Raw genomic sequence first — 22,227 nt, forward strand, 5'->3', positions numbered from 1 at the left:
ACTGCAATTATATTCTAATTCAAGGTAAATGGATTGGCAATTTATAGTTGCCGTGGGAATATATATATATATATATATATATATATATATATATATGTATTGTAATACTGTAAAGAAATATATATTGAAAAATCTCTTTGTTCCCTTTTTGGGTTTCTAGTGTAAAATCTTTGTGTTAATGTGTGTGTGTGCCATTACATCTTTTATGTATTATTAAGAATATATTTGCAGCAATTAAGTATATAGAGTTAGAACCTACACTCTTTGTATTTGATCGAAAGTTTGAACTGGTTTAGTGATTTGTGACATACATAAATAATCTGTTAGTTTTTGGTAGCATTGGATGTGCTCTAGCCATGAAAATTGGTAGAGAGGCTACGACACACGAGTTCTAAAGAACCCAGAAACCATTTGGTGAAATTCCACCCGGATTGTATTTTACTAAGATAATTAATATTTTTAATGAGGCTCCTAAGTTTAAAATTAGGAAAATTAAAGTGTTAATGGGTATTAATTAAAATATGGGTGAGAATGTTCTAGAAAGCAGATCAAGTCAAGTTTTTAATCTTTTAGCCATTGATTAGAGACTTAATTTTGGCCATTGAAGTCTCAACAAGAAAAGTATAAGGAGTTTGGGGTTCATTGAGAAACACACCGAGAGAACGAATTGATCTAGAGTTCGAAATTTCTGGGGCCATGAAGCTAAGAAATTTGAACTAAGTGATCATTCTGCAGTAGAAGGGTAGGGATAGTTCGGGAATACTGGGCAGAGAGGCGGAGGGACACTAGTGGAGGCAGCGCAACACCTAGAGGGATTGACATTGGGCCAACCTGGGCCCACGCAGGCTTGACGTAGAGCCAGAAGGGCCAACACAGAAGGGACGCTGCTTTCACGCAGAAATCCGGAATTGCCGGGGAGTTGCCAGAACAGCCGGGAGAGGTTGATGCAGAAGCTCCAAGAGGCAGAAGAGACAGCGCAGGGCTGATGCAGATCCTTTGAGGCTGACGCAGAGCCTATGTAGGGCCAATGCAGAGATAGCCGAGGGTTTGCCAGTTCTGCTGCCGGATCAGCCGGAAATTGTCGGGTGAAGTGAGGTAATCTCACTCAGTTTTACACCATTATATTTTTTTATGTAATTGGATTGCCGGGAGGGAATCCAACATTGTATTCAGAACTACTGCTTAATAATATAAAACCCTCAGAGTTGTTGCACCGGTTTTCCTGAATAGGGTTTTTCCGGGGACTATTTTGTCCAAAAATAACAATGTCCTATGTATCTTGTTCTTTGCTCAGTTTCTTGTTTCATGTAATCAAAATAAATTGTAGGTTGTAGAAGTAATTTACTTCAGTATTTCTTAGAAAAGAACTTGATAATATATATTAAAATCAACTAGGAGTCGTAAATTCAGTTTTGCTGTAGTAGGGGTTCCTTGAGTATAGGAATTTTCACATGGTATCGGAGCATTGATTTTGAAATAGGAAGAGCCTCAGCGCAGTGCTTGAAGGGCGTAGTTTTTGCCGAGGCAGAAATCTGTTGGAAAAGAGCGAAGATAGAAGGGGAATTTTCTCCTCAAAGAACTTTTCTCGCCAAAAGTCCGAATTTTTTCACTTGCCGGGCAACAGATCAGTGTTGCGCAGTGACTAGAGGAGTCAATTCGACAATTTGGGTGAGATGACATCACATGGGCTCAAAGATTAGGACAGGTTGGAAGGAGCTTCCAACTATGTCATATGGAAGACCAAAATCTTAGCTGTTTTGGAGGAGTATGATCTCGAAGCTTACGTCAAGAGTGTTGTGACTGTTCCCGTAGACAATGATCAGAAGAAGAAGTACAAGGATGAGCAGGGAAAGACGAAGAGGTTCATACTCGATGGAGTTCGAGATCATGTGGTCTCACACTTGCAGGGAAAAGATACAGCTTGAGAAATGTGGGAAGCTTTGTCTTCACTGTATGAAGGTTCTTCCGAACAATGAAAGATGTACTTAGAACAAAAGTTGCAGCAGACATTGATGCAGAAGGGAGAAGGGGTTAACTCCTATCTTCAACGTCTTCAGGACACTAGAGACTAGCTTGCTACAGTGGGGTCTACTCCTCAGTCTACCGTGATGGTAAGGATGACCCTGAATGGAGTCTTGGATGAATGGCAAGTCTTCATCCAAAGTATATTGGGCAGGGAAAGACTACCTTCATGGGAGGAGATGTGGGCAACCCTTCAACAGGAAGAATTAAGGAGGGATCTGGTTAAGGTCAACCTCAATGGCAGCAGTGGGAGTGGCACGAAGACCAAGGAGGAGGAGGAGAACACAACTCTAGCATCAAAGGGATAGCAGAAGCAGAAGTGGAAGAAGGACATTTCGAAGGTGAAATGTTTCAGATGTGGCGAGATGGGCCACTTTGCATCTCAGTGTCCTTTGAAGCAAAAGTATAAGAATGAGAAACATGATCCTAAGGCTACTCCAACAAAAAATGACGAAAATGAGTTTGCCATGTGTGCCTACGCATCTCCAGGAGGGAAATGGGGCGATATTGAGTTATAGTTGGGAAAACTACATGTGGGAAGGATCCTTGAGGAGTCCACCTCTTTGATCAATTCCTTGCTCCGGGAGCCCAAGATTGAGCAGTAGCGAGATGGACTTAGTGTCAGATGATGCAGTGGATCGTTTGGAGGACAGATGCAGTAGCTTGGGACCAGAGACTGATTAACGCAGAGCAAGGTTAGCAGCGGTGCAGTTGGAACAGTGCAGAAGTCTGCAACAATGCAAAAGATTCAGAGGGTCAGAGACTAGTAGTAGTCAGATTCCAACATTCACATGGTATTATGTTGAACACAGTGAGTTCATTAATTTTGGGTATTTTTCAGTTGCTTCTCATAGCAACTGAGTTGTAGTACAAGTGCAGTGTTAGCAGTGGCAATGCTAGCAACATAACAGATGCACCATTTGAGAGGGAGATGTAGTACATATGCAGCAGTGGCAGTGTCATGGGCAGCAGTACAGTAGCAGCAATAGCACAGTGTTGATGGCAGCAACAGTGCGGAAAGGAGATGTTTCAGAGACATAGCAACATGCAGTTGGACATTGTTGCTAGAGCACATTCCTCGCTAAGAGGGAGTGTTAGTTTTTGGTAACATTGAATGTGCTCTAGCCATGAAAATTGGTAGAGGGGCTAAGGCACATGAGTTCTAAAGAACCCAGAAACCATTTGGTGAAATTCCACCTGGATTGTATTTTATTAAAATAACTAATATTTTTTATGAGGCTCCTAAGTCTAAACTTAGGAAAATTAAAGTATTAATGGGTATTAATCAAAATATTGGTGATAATGTTCTAGAAAGCGGATCAAGTCAAGTTTTTAATCTTAGCCGTTGATTAGAGACTTAATCTTGGCCGTTGAAGTCTCAACGAGAAAAGTATAAGAAGGAGCTTGGGGTTCATTTAAAAACACATCGAGAGAACGAACTGATCTAGAGTTCGAAATTTTTGGGGCTAGGAAGCTGAGAAATTCGAACTAAGTGATCATTCTGCAGCAGAGGGGCAGGGATAGTTCAGGAATACTGGGCAGAGAGGCAGAGAGCCACTAGTGGAGGCAGCACAACACCTAGAGGGATTGACGCTGGGCCAGTCTGGGCCCACGCAGAGCTAGAAGGGCCACCGTAGAAGGGAAGCTGCCTTCACGTAGAAATCCGAAACTGCTGGGGAGCTGCCAGAACAGCTGGGAGAGGTTGACATAGAAGCTCCAAGAGGCAGAAGAGACAGCACAGGGTTGACGCATAGCCTCTGAGGCTGATGCAGGGCCTACCTAGGGCCAACACAGAGATAGCCGGGGGTTTGCCAGTTCTGCTGCCGGATCAGCCGGAAACTACCGGGTGAAGTGAGGTAGTCTCACTCAGTTTTCCGCCATTATCTTTTTCTCTATAACTGCAGCAGAGGGGCAGGGATAGTTCAGGAATACTGGGCAGAGAGGCAGAGAGCCACTAGTGGAGGCAGCACAACACCTAGAGGGATTGACGCTGGGCCAGTCTGGGCCCACGCAGAGCCAGAAGGGCCAGCGCAGAAGGGAAGCTGCCTTCACGTAGAAATCCGAAACTGCCGGGGAGCTGCCAGAACAGCTGGGAGAGGTTGACATAGAAGCTCCAAGAGGCAGAAGAGACAACACAGGGTTGACGCATAGCCTCTGAGGTTGATGCAGGGCCTACCTAGGGCCAACACAGAGATAGTCGGGGGTTTGCCAGTTCTGCTGCCGGATCAGTCGGAAACTACCGGGTGAAGTGAGGTAGTCTCACTCAGTTTTCCGTCATTATCTTTTTCTCTATAACTGGATTGTCGGGAGGGCATCCAGCATTGTATTCATAACTACTACTTAATAATATAAAACCCTCAAAGTTGCTGCACTAGTTTTCCCGCATTGGGTTTTTCTGGGTACTATTTTGTCCAAAAATAACGATGTCCTATGTATCTTGTTCTTTGTTCAGTTTCTTGTTTCAAGTAATCAAATTAAATTGGTGTAGGTTGCAGAAGTAATTTACTTCAATATTTTTAGAAAATAACTTGATAATGTATATTAAAATCAAGTAGGAGAAGTAAATTCAGTTTTGCTGCAGTAGGGGTTCCTTGAGTATAGGAATTTTCACATGGTATTGAAGCATTGATTTTGAAACAGGGAGAGCCTCAACGCAGTTTTTGTCGAGGCAGAAATCCATCGGAAAAGAGCAAAGACACATAGAAGGGGAATTTTCTCCTCAGAGGACTTTTCTCACTAAAAGTCCGAATTTTTTCACTTGCCGGGCAACAAACCAGTGTTGCGTAGTGACTAGAGGAGTCAATTTGACAATTTGGGTGAGATGGCATCACATGAGCTTAGAGATCAGGACAGGTGGGAAGGAGCTTCCAACTATGTCATATGGAAGACCAAAATCTTAGCTGTTTTGGAGGAGTACGATCTCGAAGCTTACGTCAAGAGTGTTGTGGTTCTCATGGACAATGATCAGAAGAAAGACAAGGTTGAGCAGGGAAAGGCGAAGAGGTTCATACTCGATGGAGTTCGAGATCATGTGGTCTCACACTTGCAGGGCAAAGATACAACCCGAGAAATGTGGGAAGCTTTGTCTTCACTATATGAAGGTTCTTCTGAACAATGGAAGATGTACTTAGAACAAAAGTTGCAGCGGGCATTGATGCAGAAGGGAGAAGGGGTCTACTCCTATCTTCAACGTCTTCAGGAAACCAGAGACCAACTTGGTGCAGTGGGGTCTACTCCTCAGTCTACCACGATGGTAAGGATGACCCTAAATGGAGTCTCAGATGAATGGCAAGTCTTCGTCCAAAGTATATTGGGCAGGAAAAGACTACCTTCATGGGAGGAGATGTGGGCAACCCTTCAACAAGGAGAATTAAGGAGGGATCTAGTTAAGGTCAACCTCAATGGTAGTAGTGGGAGTGGCACATGTTGATTTGGGGTAGCAGTGGATGTGCTCTAGCCACGAAAATTGGTGGAGAGGTTAAGGCACATGAGATCTCCAATACTCAGAAAGGGTTTGGGCAGATTCTAAGTCTAAATTTAGGGAAAATAAAATATTAATGTGAATTAATATAAAACTGTGTTAGAATGGTCCAAAAGTCATGGATCAAGCCAGAATTAATCATAGCTGCTGATTAGGGACTTAATCTCAGCTGTTGATTTGTCAACGAGAAAAGTATATAAGGAGGCTTGAGGGTCACTTGGAGAACACATCAAGAGATCAAGATTTCGACTTTCTGGGGTTGGGTTTGCTGAGAAAGTTGAGAGAGTGATCAGAGTTGCAGCTGAGGGGCAGTGAATACAAAAGTAAAGAGGCAGAGACAGCACCGGGAGGATAAACACAGTAGCCGGAGAGAGGGACGCAGAAGCAACCAAGGGTTCATGCAGAGCCAGCCAGGGCTCACACAGAGGCAGCCAGGAGCTGCGCAGTGCCTCAGAGGGCCAGCGTGGGTGATGCAAAGGGCCAGAGGATTGATGCAGTGCCTCCAGAGGCTGACATAGGCCAAGCCAGAGTGACGTTGGGCTAACACTGGGCCAGAGAGAGGCTGATGCAGTCCTTAGAGGTTGATGCTGGGGTTTCGTGGGGTAGATTGGAGCTGTGGAGCTCCCAGAGTGTTTATCCGGGGTTTCAGTCGGAATATCTACTTCCGAGTAGAGAGGTACTACTGCCAAGATTTTTCTCTGTTGAGTGAGCCAGATTTGGCACCTAGATTGTATTCTGAAACTGCTTAATAAATCAAACCCTCAGATAGCTGCACCAGTTTTCCCGCATTGTGTTTTTCCGGGGACATTAGTCCAAAAACAACGGTGTCGCTTGTGTGCTTGTTTCTATTTCCTTCAGTTGATGATCTGTAATGTGTTGAGCATGTACTTCTATTTATTTCTAGTGTTTACATGGTAAATAACTTGTTAATTAACAGAACAAGTAGGTGGGAATAAATCAGTAAAGTACATGAAGGGTTTCTAATGTGTCAAACTTATCAATTCCAACATGTTATCGGAGCATAGTTGCAGATCACAGGAGAATTGAGGACATTAGCCGAGCAGAGAAGCAACAACAAAAAACAACTGTCTTGAGTGACAGAAGCTGTTCCTAGCAGAGTAGTAGCAAGGAAGGGGTGATGCAGTGCCTGCGTCATCAATATTTAGCCAAGAAGAGGCTACGCAAAGGTTGAGGGAGGCAAAGATAGGCTCACGCAGAGGCCAGGAGCGCTGGCACAGTTGGCTGAGAAAGCTGATTTGTTGGTGCCGGGATTGCGCAGAGCCTAGGAGCTCTAACCTTCAGTTTGCTGGGGTTTAGGAGGCTGTGGGTAAGTTGCAGAGTGGAGTTGGTGGGGTACTGTAGTCAGAACAATACCTAACAGGGCAAGGCTAAGGAGGAGGTAGTTGCTATCGAGGGATTCTAGCCGAGAAATCTGGATTAGTGGTGCAGCTGCACAAACGATCAGAGTGGGGGCATCTCGACATTGGCAGAAGGGTTTCCAAGAAGGAAATCGAGGCTCAGAGGGAGTCACACTGAGAAATTCCAGGAGGGAAGTAGAGGAGTAGCGAAATGGCACTACACAGAGTATGAGACAAGGACAGACTGGACGGAGCCTCAAACTTCATAGTCTGGAAGGCCAAAATCTTATCCGTACTAATGTTTTAAAAACCGTTTTGAAAAACCGGTAACCGGTCAAACCGGCCGGTTAGCAAGCTGGCCGGTCTGAACCGGCCAAAAAACCCGGTCAGACCTTGCCTTTCGCCGTTTTTGGGGCCCTAACCGGTGAAAACCGGCCGGTTCCGTCCTAAACCGGTTGGTTTATGGCATGCCCACCGATTCATGCAAAAAGGCGTTGGTGGTTTGTGGTTTAGGGGTTTTGGGGGGGTGGTAAAGGTATTTTCCCTCCAAAAACACCCTCTCCAAGCTATAAGAGACCCCTCTCACTCTCATTTGTCTCACACAACTGATTTGGAGTGTTTGTGAGTGTTTGTGAGTTTGTTTGTGAGCTTGGAGAGTGTGGAGTTTTTGCTGAAGTAGTCATCTTGGAGTTGGAGTTGGAGCTATTTTGGAGATAGTGTGTAGCTGTCAGTGGAGTTGCCATCTTCAAGAGGAGGCTAAGGGAGCTAGTTTGCATTTCCAAGTAAGGATTTGCACTTGATAATTCCTCATTTGACTCTGCTGTCCATGATTTTTTTTTTTATGTGTTATAAACTTCTCACTTCTATGATCTATCATGTATGCTATAAACTCTCTAGCTCTATGCTATCAAATTTTGTAGATTGAGCCTTGCATGTGCATTTGTTTTCCTACATTTATCTTTGGTTTTCCATTTTGCTTAGCTGCAATTTTTTTTTTAAATGGCAGATTTCTTTGCAAATTGTTATTATTTCAAGCAAACATGGCTCCAAAAGGAAAGGACAGTGCATGGGCTCATTGTGATGTAATTGATGGAAAAATGATATGCAAATTATGCCATAAATCTATTGGAGGTGGGGGTATTCTTAGGTTGAAACAACACTTGGTTGGGATAAGAGGCCAAGTAAAGCCATGTGATGCACCAAATGCACTGTTAGGTCCTATTAGGGCAGAACACATTTCCAAGCTTGAAAATTTTTATGAGGATAAGGCTAGGGAGAAGGCCATCCAAGATGACATTGCAAGGAAGAGGGAATTAGTTGAAGCCATGAAAGAGAGTGGGTATGATGATTATGAGATTCAAGACTCCACTTCTATCCCTTCCACCAATGACCCCTTTCACTATGTTCATCCTTCTATTGGCCAACCATCAAAAGGAACAAAGAGAACAAACATCCAAAGTTATTTCTCATCTTCTGCCAACATTGCCTCTTCTAATCCCACTTCCTCCCAGCCAAGTTCTCAACCCACTTTGGATCAACATTGGAAAAGACAATGCAAAGAAACTTCTCACCAATACATTGCTAGATGGTGGTATGATTCAGATATCCCATTTAATGCTGCTCGCTCACCTTATTACCAAGCTATGTGGGACTCTGTTATAGCTGTAGGAAAGGGCTTCAAAGGCCCTAGTATGCATGACTTGAGGGGAGCTCTTTTGCAAAAAGAGATATCTTCCATTGATGAGTATTTGGTTGATTTTAAAGATTCATGGCTCAAAACAGGTTGTTCCATTATGTCAGATGGATGGTCCGATGGAAAGAACCGCACTATCATTAATTTCCTTGTTTCTTGCCCTCAAGGAACCATGTTTTTGAAATCAGTTGATGCATCTGATAAGGTAAAGGATGAAATCCTTCTATTTGAGCTTTTGGATAACGTTATTCAGGAAGTTGGGGAGCAGCATGTTGTGCAGGTCATCACTGATAATGCCTCAAACTATGTTCTTGCTGGAAAGATGGTTGAGGCCAAATATAAGACCATATTTTGGACTCCATGTGCTGCACATTGCATAGACCTCATGCTTGAGGATATAGGCAAAGTGGAGTGGGTAAAAAACACTGTAGAGCATGCCAAGTGCATTACAAAATACATTTACAACCACTCATGGGTATTGAACCTAATGAGGAAACACACTGGAGGCAAAGAGCTTGTTAGGCCTGCAATTACGAGATTTGCAACTCACTTCCTCACGTTGCAATGTCTCAATGGTCAACATAAAAACTTGCAGAAAATGTTTTCCTCTGATGAATGGTCTGAATCTCGGTGGGCTCGTAGACCAGATGGAAAAGACACCAAAAAGAAAGTGTTAGACACTTATTTTTGGAAAAGGTCTGTAGAGCTTGTGAAAATTACCGAGCCCCTTGTTAAGGTGCTAAGGTTGGTGGATGGGGAAAGATTGGCCATGGGCTACATTTATGAAGCTATGGATCAGGCAAAGGAGCAGATACGGGCAGCTTACAAGGACAGGTTAGCTAAATATGGCCGTATATGGGAGATCATTGATAACAGATGGAACAATCAACTCCATCGTCCTATACATGCAGCCGGGTATTTTTTGAACCCAAGGTATCACTATAAAAATCGGCTAGGAGATCAGCATGATGGGGAGGTCAGAGCTGGATTGATTGATTGATTGGAGCGCATGGTCCCTAGCCATGTAGACCAGTTGGAAATACATAGACAGCTTACTATTTTCAATATGGCAAGTGGTACTTTTGGCAAAAGCTCGGCAAAGATGGCAAGAGATGTGGACCAACCAGGTAAGCAATTCCAATTTCCATTTTGTTTTTCATTTCAAGTTAAAATTGTTTACGTTCTTGAATCTTTACAATTCAAATTATAAACTAAGTTACTAATTAATGTCTTTTTCTTTGAAGCACATTGGTGGGAGTCATTTGGTGACCAGTGCCCTCAATTGCAAAGGTTTGCAATTAGAGTCCTCAGTCAAACTTGCAGTGCTTCAGGTTGTGAGCGCAATTGGTCTGTTTTTGAGCACATACACACGAAGAAGAGAAACCGTTTGGAACAAAAACGGTTAAATGATCTTGTTTTTGTGCAATACAACCTTCGACTGAGGAGGAACCAAATGATGAGCAATTTACCTGATCTAGATCCCATTGTGTTGGACGATATTGACCCAACATCAGAATGGGTGGAGGAGACTGAAGATCCTGTGTTTGAGGCTGATTTTGATATCGACATGGCTTTAGCGGGGGATGAGGCAGATGATGTGGCGGCATCAGAACCAGGATTAGTAGCAGCATCAAGGAAAGGCAAGGAACCAATGGAAGGCACTAGTCGTGCAGGTCAACAAACTCGTGCTTCCATTAGGTCCACTTCTATTGTCATTGGTGGCATTGATACTGAGGTTGCAGATCAGGCTGAGGCATCCTCAGACTCTGAACCAGATGATGTCTATGTAGCTCCTGATGATGATCCTGTGTCTAGTAGTGGTGATGGACTTGATGATTGATCATGTGTACACTGTAGACTTGTAGTAGGCCAATGGCCTCATAGCTTGCAACATTGTTTTTGGACTTTATAGGCCGTTTAGAGCCTCATTTCTTATGTATTTTGCTATTTTGTCGATGATATGTATTGTACTCGGTGCCCTTTTGATATATTCACCTTTACATGGTATATAAATGAGCAAACTTTGCATATTTTGTCTCTATTGGCTTGGAATCATGGTTTTACATCTTAAAAATAGTTTTGTTTCATTAAAAATTAATTATTTAATGTATTTTTAAAACCGGTTCGTTTAGACCAAACCAGTCCCGGTTAGACTGGTTCCGGTCGGTAAACGTGTTCATTAGGTGGACCGGTCCGGTCACCGGTTCCGGTTTTAAAAACATTGATCCGTACTAAATAGAAATCGTGTCAAACACTTCGCCTTGAGGACGATAGCTATCCTAGTTGACCCGACTGATAATGACAGGTACGAGGATGCAATGGCGAGGGCTAAGAGTATCATCCTTGACAGAGTCAAGGATCATATGGTACCACATATTGCCGAGAAGAACACGGCACAGGGGATGTGGGAGGACTTGACCAAGTTGTATCAGCATACTTCCATGCAGAGGAAGATGCTACTAGAAAATCAGCTGCGATCATACCAGATGCAGAAGGGAGAACAGATCGACCCATTCCTTGGTCGATTGAAGGAGATCCGGGATCAACTGACTTCCATAGGGGCAATGCCGGATCCAAAATTTGATGGTGAGAATAGCGCTGAACGCAGTCACAAAAGACTGGGAGGTGTTTGTCCAGAGCATACTGGGCAGGGTGACCCTTTCAGATTGGGAGGAAATGTGGGCTGCTCTTCGCCAAGAAGAGATCAGAAGGCTAAGCAAGGCAGGAAGAAGCGGTAAGGGGATCAGAATCAAGAAGGAGGAGGAGGAGGATGTTGCCCTAGCATCTGAGGAAAAGCAGGAGAAACGGAAGAAGGACCTCTCTAAGGTCAAATGCTTCCACTGTGGGGAGCTGGGTCATTATGCGACCTAGTGTCCAAGGAAGAAGAGTAAGGGAGAGGCCTCCGAGACCAAGGTAGCGCCAGCAAGGGCAGAAAAGGAAGTGGAGACAGACGATGACTGTGCCATAAGTGCACAAACACCACTTGAGCGAAAGTGGGGAGACATCGAGCTGTATTTAGGCGGACTACAGGCGATGAGGGGTAGGATCCTCGAGGTACCTAGCCTCTTGGATTAGACCTTGCTACGGGGGCCTCGAAGAAGAGTAGCAGTATTGGCGATGTCAGTAGAGACGGATGCCGATGGAGCGACAGAGGGGCTACAGTGCAGGATTCCCAGGACAACGCGAGGCTAGCAGGCTGCAACAGTGTGAGAGGCACGGGAGTGTTGCACCAGTGCAGGATGGCACAAACAGGTGTGCAACGGTGCAAGATGCATGGAGTTGTTGCAACAACACAGAGGTCGAAGAGGGAGAACTTGTCAGTGACAGAGGGAGCTTCAACATTAGGAGTGTTTCTAGCCTGACAGAGATGTTAGAGTTGGGAGATCAGTTACTTACTTCTCAGTAACTGAGTTGCAGTGCAACAGTTAGCAGTGGTAGTGCTATGGGCATCACGATGCAAGATGATGAGGGGTTGCAGTGCAGATGCAACAGTGGCAGTGGCAGGGCCATGGGCAACAACACAGATGCAGAGGGAGTTGCAGTACGGATGCAACAGTGGCAGTGGCAGGGCCATGGGTAGCAATACAGGATGCAACAGTGAAGATGATGGGCAGCAGGCCTAGCATCAGCATAGGGACCGATGCCAGATTATCAGGGTGATACTTAGTGAGGAGTATTACTAGATCACAGTCCTTGCTAAGAGGGAGTGTTGATTTGGGGTAGTATCGAATGTGCTCTAGCCACGAAAATTGGTGGACAGGCTAATGCACATGAGATCTCCAATACCCAGAAAGGATTTGGGTAGATTCTAAGCAGTTTGGGAGATATTAAAATAATTAAAATTTTTAATGGAGTCCCTAAGTCTAAACTTGGGGAAAATAAAATATTAATGAGAATTAATATAAAACTGTGTTAGAATGGTCCAAAAGTCATGGATCAAGCCAGAATTAATCTTAGCCGTTGATTAGGGACTTAATCTCGGCCGTTGATTTGTCAACGAGAATAGTATATAGGGAGGCTTGAGGGTCACTTGGAGAACACACCTAGAGATCAAGATTTCGACTTTCTGGGGCTGGGTTTGCCGAGAAAGTTGAGAGTGATCAGAGTTGTAGTTGAGGGGCAGTGAATACAGAAGCAGAGAGGCAGAGATAGCACCAGGAGGATCAGCGCAGAAGTCGGAGAGAGGGAGCAGAAGCAGCCAAGGTTTCACGCAGAGTCGCCAGGGCTCACGCAGAGGCAGACAGGAGCTGCGCATTGCCTTAGAGGGCCATCGTGGGTGACGCAGAGGGCCAGAGGACTGATGCAGTGCCTTCAGAGGTTGACGCAAGCCAAGCCAGAGTAACGCTGGGCCAGAGGGAGGTTGATGCAGTCCCTAGAGGCTGACGCTGGGGTTTCGTGGGGCAGATTGGAGCTGTGGAGCTGCCGGAGTGTTTATTCGGGGTTTCAGCCGAAATACCTACTTCCGAGTAGAGAGGTACTACTGCCGAGATTTTTCTCTATTGGGTGAGTTGGATTTGGCACCCAGATTGTATTCTGAAACTGCTGAATAAATCAAACCCTCAGATAGCTGCACTGGTTTTCCCGTATTGGGTTTTTCCGGGGACGTTAGTCCAAAAACAACGGTGTCACTTGTGTGCTTGTTTCTATTTCCTTTAGTTGATGATCTGTAATCTGTTGAGCATGTACTTGTATTTATTCCCAGTATTTACATGGTAAATAACTTGTTAATTAACAGAACAAGTAGGTAGGGATAAATCAATAAAGTACATGAAGGGTTTCTAACGTGTCAGACTTAGAAATTCCAATAGCACGAGACCAAGGAGGCGGAGGAGAACACAACTCTAGCATCAAAGGGATAGAAGAAGCAGAAGCGAAAGAAGAACATTTCGAAGGTGAAATGTTTCAGATGTGGCGAGATGGGCCACTTTGCATCCTAGTGTCCTTTGAAGAAAAAGGATAAGGATGAGAAACATGATCCTAAGGCTGCTCCAGCAAAAATTGACGAAGATGAGTTTGCCATAAGTGCCCACGCATCTCCAGGAGGGAAGTGGGGCGATATTGAGCTGTAGTCGGGAAAATTACATGTGGGCAAGATCCTTGAAGAGTCCACCTCTTGGATTAATTCCTTGCTACGGGAGCCCAAGATTGAGTAGTAGCGAGATAGACTTAGTGTCAAATGATGCAGTGGATCATTTGGAGGACAGATGCAGTAGCTTGGGACCAGAGACTAATCAACGCAGAGCAAGGTTGGCAGCAGTGCAGTTGGCACAATGCAGAAGTCAGCAACAATGCAGAAGATTCAGAGGGTTAGAGACTAGTAGCAGTCTGATTCCAACATTCGCATGGTATTATACTGAACACAGTTAGTTCAGTAATTTTGGGTGTTTTTCAGTTGCTTCTCTCGGCAACTGAGTTGCAATACAAATGCAGTGTCAGCAGTGGTAGTGCTAGCAGCATAGCAGATGCAACATTTGAGAGGGAGCTTTAGTATAGATCAATGTTGCACGACTTGTACTCGTATAAGACTCGGCGAGGCATCGACTCGTCTACTCGTATAAGACTCGGGAACAACCCTTATAAGACTCGTCAAAATACAAAAGAAACTTAAAATGTGGTAAATTTTAAGCACAAAAAAGAAACTAATGACAATTCCAATCCTTATAAGTTATAAAAACCACAATATATGCAATAATTCATAACATCATCTCATATCTATAAAAGTACAACATAACATATTCAATTTTTGTAAGCAAAACATTTAGATACTAAATAAGAAAAGGACTTATGGTTCCATAATTAAAATAAAAAATGTCAGCAAGTTCAAAATTCAAATACATGTCATAAATGATAAATGATTCTCATAACAATCTTGTGTCTCATCACTCATGGACGACTACGCCTACAATAAGCCCTCGCGGAGCTAGTGCTAACATCAGAAGGCTGAAGCAATTGTGAGGAAAGTGTATTTGGAGTCTCCATTTGAGATGGCAAACTATAGAGATCCTCAATCGCTTCATCAAGCCAACTCAAATCAGGGGCCTTCTCCTCCACAACCCAATCAAACTCTAAATCAATAGTATCCAGTAAAACTGGATCTGTATTGTTTGGTTGCACTTGTTTTGTCAACATTCAAAGGTTGTAGTAGATGAAAACCAACTTCTCCAACCTCTCATGCTCCAACCTGTTTCTCTTTTTGTTGTGGATGTGCTCAAACACTGACCAATTGCGCTCACAAGAAGAAGAACTGTAGGGTTGACTCAGAACTCTGATTGCGAATTCTTGTAATTGTGATGCCTCAGTGCCACAATCTATCCACCAATGAGCTGTAAAAAAATAACAACAAAGATTATTAGTTTGCAATGCCAAACATATAAAAGAGAACTAGCAAAATTACAAGCTAAGTTCTAACAATTTGCGCTTACAAGGCATTTTCTTGTCCTTGAGACATTGGCTTGAGCTGAATCCAAACATGCCAAATGCTTCCTTGTACATATCTCGTTGTAAGTTGATTTTGTCTTGAATATCTACATCCGGGAACATTTTCTCAATGCATATCATGACACCTTTCATCACCTCGGGATCTCTTTGAATGCTAGACCCCTCATTATAGAATAAGCTCGGATTGAGATATGCTCCTGCTGTATGCAATGGTGAATGTAGTTGCCTGTCCCACCTGGAATCAATAATTTTCCATATAGGGATATATTTAGGTTCATTTCCCTTATAAAAAGTCTTGATGGCCTCTTTGGCCCTGTCCATGCCCTCATACATATATCCCATTGCATGTTTCTCTCCATCCATCAATCTCAAGACTTTCACAAGCGGCTCAGTGAAGCTGACAATATCAGTCACGTTGTCCCACAAACTATCAGCAAAGACAGATGTTTTCACAAACATTGCTTTCGGTTTTGTGCTATCTTTCCAAAATATCCATTGTTGGCTACAAAACATTCTTCTCAAAGCTTGGTACTCATACAAAAGGCTTTGGAGGGAAAGAAAGTTTGTAGCAAACTGTGTGACAGTTGGGCGACTAAGCTCACCCTGTGCGAATTCCCTCATAAGGTTCAACACCCAAGCATGATTATAAATATACTTGGTAATATGCTTGTATTCTTGCACAATGTCTTGCACCCACTCCAACTTCCCAATGTCCTCTAGCGTCAAGTCTATGCAATGGGAAATGCATGTAGTCCAAAAAATGGTGGGATATTTGGTACAAAGCAACCTTCCAGCTGCCACATAAATTGCTGCATTGTCCGTGATTAATTGGACAACATTTGCAACCCCAACTTCCTCCACCACATCAGCCAACAATGAAAAAATCAAATGTGCATCTTTTACATTTGTAGATGCATCAATGGATTTTAGGAACATGGTTCCTTTAGGGCAAGCTACAACAAAATTGATTATTGTTTTACCCCTCTGATCTGTCCACCCATCAGACATAAGTGTACAACCTATAAATTTCCATGAGCTTTTAATGCTCTCCAATTGTTCCTTGACACACTCAAGCTCCTCATCTAGCTCTTTCCTCCTAAGTGCATTATAAGTTGGGGCTTTGTATCCAGGGCTAGCGCATGCAATGGCATCCACCATGGGCTGATAAAAATAAGACTTTGCATAGTTGAATGAAACACTGTTATGGTACCAAAACCTCCTCACTGCCATATCTGCCTCCTTCCTCTTCTTATCATTGAAACTGTGCAAGATTGTTTGAGATCCTAGAGTTGTACGAGGACTGAAGAAAGAAGAGGTTATACTCTTGTTTGGCATATCAATTGACGAGGAGTTACCAATACCTGGACTTTGAAACTGTGTTTCACTGTGAGGTGAAGATCTACCTATCCCAACAATCTCATCCTTCATTCTTGCCCTCTTTGAACTTGCTTCTTTAATGGCTTCCAAAGTAGCTACCATTTCAGTAGTGACTTCATCAGGGCAACTTCGACAACATCCCACACCATGCCTAGGAATACATTGTGGCATTGCATTAATTGCACTTGATATTGTGGTCATTACCGGAAATGATTCGTTGACCATGTGCCCACGCCGAATCAAGAGATTTTCTGAAACCCTTTGGTGGCACAGTAACAAAATCTGGAAGAAAAAAAAATAAATTAATTTTTTTTTTTAGTTTTCATTTTTTTTTAATTTGCAAATTTTTTTGGTTGTGGCTGAGAAACTCAGCCACACAGGGCCGTTTCTCAACCACACAGTGGCCCTGTGTGGGTGAGAAACTCAGCCACACAGCGGCCCTGTGTGGCTGAGTTTCTCACCCACTGGCATTCCCAATCAAAAAAAAAATTGCAAACATAAAAAAAAAAGAAAAAAAAAAAAAAAAAAACATGGAAAACATTTTAACTAGGTTCATGAAGCCTACCTGAAGCTTAGTCTGATCCGATGAAGCCTCCTTTAGCCTCCTTTAGCATCCTCCAACAGCGCCTTCACGCTCCTTTAGCTTCACTCTCACTCACACAAACTAGCTAAACACTCAAATGAAAGGTGAATGAGAAATAGAAGGGAGAGAGGTGCTTATAAAGTTTTTTGTCCCTCCAATTTCCCTTTTCCTCCACCTCATTTCCAAAAAAGAAAAAAAAAGTAAAGAAAAAACGAATTTTTGGACAGTTTGGGGGTTTTGCTGCCCAAAGGGTCTTCTAGGGGTCTGATGGGAATCTTATAGGCTACACGCGGGTCTTATAAGGGTAAACGGGTCTTGTACAATACCCACCAGGTAAGGGTAAAGACCGCGGGTTTGATGAGGTTCACCCGTCCTCCCTTATGACCCGTTCTTACCCGCGGGTTTTATAAGGGTGGTGCTTCATTGGTACAGATGCAACAGTGGTAGTGGCAGTGTCATGGGTAGCAGTACAGTGGCAACAGTAGTACAGTCTTGATGGCAGCAACAGTGCGGAAATGAGATGTTTTAGAGACAGAGTAACATGCAGTTGGACATTGTTGCTAGAGCACATTCCTCGCTAAGAGGGAGTGTTAGTTTTTGGTAGCATCGGATGTGCTCTAGCCATGAAAATTGGTAGAGAGGCTAAGGCACATGAGTTCTAAAGAACCCAAAAAACCGTTTGGTGAAATTCCACCCGAATTGTATTTTATTTCAAATAATTAATATTTTTAACGAGGCTCCTAAGTCTAAACTTAGGAAAATTAAAGTATTAATGGGTATTAATCAAAATATGGGTGAAAATGGTCTAGAAAGCGGATCAAGTCAAGTTTTTAATCTTAGCCATTGATTAGAGACTTAATCTTGGCCGTTGAAGTCTCAACAAGAAAAGTATAAGAATGAGCTTGGGGTTCGTTTAGAAACACACCGAGAGAATGAATTGATCTAGAGTTCGAAATTTCTGGGACTAGGAAGCTGAGAAATTCGAACAAAGTGATCATTTTGCAGCAGAGGGGCAGGGATAGTTTGGGAATACTGGGCAGAGAGCCACTCGTGGATTGATGCTGGGCCAGCCTGGGCCCACATAGGCTTGACGCAGAGCTAGAAGGACTAGCACAGAAGGGAAGCCGCTTTCACGCAGAAATCCAGAACCGCTGGGGAGCTGCCAGAACAGCCAGGAGAGGTTGACGCAGAAGCTCCAAGAGGCAGAAGAGACAACGCAGGGCTGACGCAGAGCCTCTGAGGCTGACACACGGCCTATGTAGGGCCAATGCAGAGATAGTCGGGGGTTTGCCAGTTCTGCTGCCGGATTAGATAGTTTTTGCTTATGCAAAGAAACTTGTTGCAAGCATTGTGCATCTTGATAACCCTGCAGAAATATAGGAGATACAACTAACCATTAGCTTGTTTACTTAGAATACATGCACACGATATTTGTGGGATAATTAAAAGAGTGTAGGTAATGGAAGCATGTCATGTTCTATTTGATAACGCTTAAGCCAAAGCTTTGGAGGGAACAGGTTCTATACAATCTGATATTTTGTCCAGAAACTATGCAGAAATCTGTTTTCTGACATTAAATAAGCATTTTCTAGGGAAATGTTTCCCATGTACGAAAGGCCCAAAACGAATATAACACATGAAAAGGCATTAAGATGATATGGGAAATTTCTGTAAAGAATAGTGCTGATTGAGAGGACACGTTTTAAGTGGAAATTGGTTTGACAAATTATTTATCTTCTTCATATGATTGGTCTAGAAATTGAGAAGAGATTTTTGTGGCAAATAAACTATCAGTAAAAGTTGGTTTTGGATAATCTCCATGGTTCTACAAGCCATCCCTCCAAAAGCAATGCAAGAGTCGATGAAGGTGGAATTTTATGTTTCATGATTTCCCTTTCTGTAGTTTAAGTTGGATTGATCTGTCAGATTTCAAGAGTTAAGCATCTGTTTTAATCGCTATATGTCTAATGGTCATTATATACTATTCAGCATTAAGGTATTGGTTTTTGGGGTTTATTCTGCTTCTGTTTCTTGTGATCATAGTTACTCGAATTTCACTGATTGGTCCCTGTTATTCACGTGCAATTGCTGATGAGAGTCAGATATTTAGTCTAATGATGGTATTTGTCTATGCAGGTGTCATATCAGGAGCCCTTCTTTACATTCGTGATGACTTTAAAGCAGTGAACGAGAGTACATTTCTACAGGTGTCCATGGTTGTCATTAGTAATAAGTATTTCTTTCATACAAGCTACATGAATAGGATAGAAACCATTTTGCTTTTTATTACATCACAGAATTTCAGCTTCCCTTTCCTGGGAGTGGATTACCGTTTTTGCCCAAATGAAAATATTTTAATTGCAGTTGCATTCCTGAGTCAACCAGGGCTTCCCTATTTTCTTTCAAGTATTGGCTTCGTGCTTTCCTTTCTCATTTATATCTTTCTAAACCTACTTTTCTGTTTTCATGGAGCTCTGTTGCAGCTATTAACAACATACTTGGGTTTGACAGGAAACTATTGTTAGCATGGCAGTAGCAGGTGCTATTATTGGAGCTGCTTTGGGTGGATGGCTTAATGATGCTTATGGACGCAGGAAAACAACTCTTCTGGCTGATTTGGTTTTTGTGACTGGATCAGTCTGTATGGCTGCTGCACCTGACCCATATGTCCTTATTCTTGGTAGGATTTTGGTAGGGTTTGGTGTTGGTGTAGCATCAATCACTGCTCCAGTATATATTGCCGAAGTTTCACCTTCTGAAATAAGAGGAGGACTTGTGTCCGTGAATGTGCTAATGATAACTGGCGGGCAGTTTCTGTCATATCTTGTGAATTTAGCATTCACTGAGGTAAGAAGCTTGTGCTTTTATCTCATCTAGAACATATTCTGTAAGTATTTTAAGAAACACGCCCTGAGGGGACGCACCACAAAGAACGGACTTCCTTTGGCTTAGAAGCTAGGTTCAAGGGGTATATATTCTGCCAAGTCACCTGAGTCTTGAAACAGGCCTCATCCCTTTCTTGAATTCATGGCATACTGGAGGGGCAGATCCAGTGGAAATGGAACCCTGGCAGATAGCTTGACACTGGATTGACCTCACGAGTGCACCAATGTCCCATTGGCTCATCTACAACATTTTCCTTTCTGCTCTATTTCTTATTTACTGAGCTATTGGTTTGCTATCACTCTTGGTGAAAATAAACTGACCTTTCAGGTTTCATTTATGAAAGAAATTTACAGAGAAGTCATTTAGAATGTTTAGCTTGGAATGCTCGTATCTATTGGGTGTGACATTAAATAATATTGGGTTAAATACTTATTTTGGCTGTTGACTGTTTAAATTTTAGACTCCAAAGTCTGGCAGTCGGTTTTGAATGTCCTTTCACAGGCAATTTACTATTTCATTAAATAATTTTCAAGTGTTCTATTAGTTGATAGTGATTGGGACTCTTAACTTTGTAGGTACCAGGGACATGGCGTTGGATGCTTGGTGCAGCTGGGTTACCTGCTGTGCTGCAGTTTGTATTGATGTTGTTCTTGCCAGAGTCTCCACGATGGCTATTTCTAAAGGTATTTCCATATTATCCGAGAGCTTAAACTTAGCAAGTGTTTTCAAATGTGGATGGGACTTAATTATATCTACCACACATGTAGAACAAGCAAGTTGAAGCTGTTGCAGTTCTTGAAAAGATATACGAATCAGACCGCTTGAAGGGTGAAATTGAACAGCTCTCTGCTGCAGTTGAAGAAGAACTTCGGCAGGTGCAGTCCATGGAAAGAATAGGATACTTTACCTTGTTTAGAAAAAAGGAAATAAGACTTGCTTTACTTGCTGGGGTTGGTCTACAGGTATAAGAAAAAGATCAATGCACGCAATGTTCACAAAATATTTTCATTTAGTTTTATCTTCTCTACTAGACATGTCATCCATATATTAGTTGAAAATATTTATTCTCTGATGTGAATTTTTGGTGGAAACATGCCTCGGTTCTGATGCCTGTCTTGAGTGATGTGCAGGCGTTTCAGCAATTAACTGGCATCAATACTGTTATGTATTACAGTCCCACTATTGTCGAGCTGGCTGGTTTTGTTTCAAATAAAATTGCTTTGTTGCTATCTCTGATGGTTGCTGGAATGAATGCCATTGGCTCTATTATTGGCATATCTCTTATAGATCGATGTGGAAGAAGATTTCTACTCCTAACCAGTTTATCTGGTGTCTTTGTATCCCTCGGCATTCTGTCAGGTGCATTTTATTGGACTTCACTTGATGTTGCTACTGTTGATGTACAGCAGACTCTTAAAAAAGCTGGCTATGCCTGTCCATCACTCCTTGATTCCAGAAAGCTTATTTGGAACTGCAATGGCTGCATAGATGCTGGATGTGGCTTTTGCACTGCCATTGGAAACCAGGTAAGAAGGAAACAACTCATCTTTCCTTTAATTTAATGATCATTTATTTGAAAATATGATGTATTTCATGTTGACTCGGATATGGTTCATGTTTTAGTTCTATTATTAAAAGCGTTTGTGATACAATAAAAAATCTCTGTGCTTATAATGTAGGACACAGGCAGTTTTCCCATGCCTTGGGACCTGCTCCCAGAGCCGAGAACCATCCTGTTTGAAACCAACCTCAATTCAGAAGACTTCCTAATGTGCTTCAGAGAGAAAGTAGGATGGAAGAACAAGATCCTCCAAAGACTTCTAAAAGTCAACCAACATTATTCTACCTTCCCCTCGTTATGAAGCTACTAGGAACCAGGAATTGAAGACCCAGCTGATGAGCCCATTGATATAAACTTGCTATTTCAGCCTGAGGATAATCTAATGTTTGATTTTTTCCCTCCCTCCAATAGTTCAGTTGGTGAACATGTAAGGTAAAAAGATGGGCAGGCGGTGGATAAGGTATATTCTGGAATGACGATCAACCTTTTGACATTTGATAACAAAAGATGCATTTGATAACATCATGGCCAAGGTAAGAATGAAGGATGATCTGCAGATGAGGCCTACTGCCCAAAATTTCAGAAGGGATTATACATCTAAATGTTAGAATTCCATGCACCCTAGGCCTGGTATATGCTTTACCTAGAAAACATAAACACAATGAACATGCCTAACTTCAAACTTTTGCACATTGAAATATATCAGCAATCAGATCAACGATAGTACACAAGAATTAATGCCCAAAACTTGTTTTCTCATCAGTCCATTAACAAGAAAAACCTCAGGGCTCCCGCACCAGGGATAGTAGCCATTTACATCCCTGTACA

The 22,227-nt window shown here is 42.7% G+C and overlaps 1 protein-coding gene across 3 annotated transcripts in view; it reads left to right on the forward strand.

The window, feature by feature from the left end:
- The window catches only part of LOC149153421 (inositol transporter 1-like), a 181,749-nt gene that overhangs the window by 120,104 nt on the left and 39,418 nt on the right, over positions 1–22,227 (forward strand). The window contains exons 3-7 of one of the 3 annotated variants that reach the window (XM_089439062.1): positions 19,089–19,159; positions 19,464–19,799; positions 20,414–20,521; positions 20,606–20,800; positions 20,969–21,364. In XM_089439062.1, coding sequence (XP_089295188.1) covers positions 19,089–19,159; positions 19,464–19,799; positions 20,414–20,521; positions 20,606–20,800; positions 20,969–21,364 — 1,106 coding nt within the window. Of the gene's footprint in view, positions 1–18,904; positions 19,160–19,463; positions 19,800–20,413; positions 20,522–20,605; positions 20,801–20,968; positions 21,365–22,227 lie in introns of those variants that run through there. The other 2 variants (XM_089439061.1, XM_089439063.1) reach the window with 2 other exon arrangements.

Source organism: Pinus tabuliformis, chromosome 9 (genome assembly GCF_031772625.1).
Source record: "Pinus tabuliformis cultivar Carrire ecotype Pingquan chromosome 9, CPIR1, whole genome shotgun sequence".
Taxonomy (NCBI): domain Eukaryota; kingdom Viridiplantae; phylum Streptophyta; class Pinopsida; order Pinales; family Pinaceae; genus Pinus; species Pinus tabuliformis.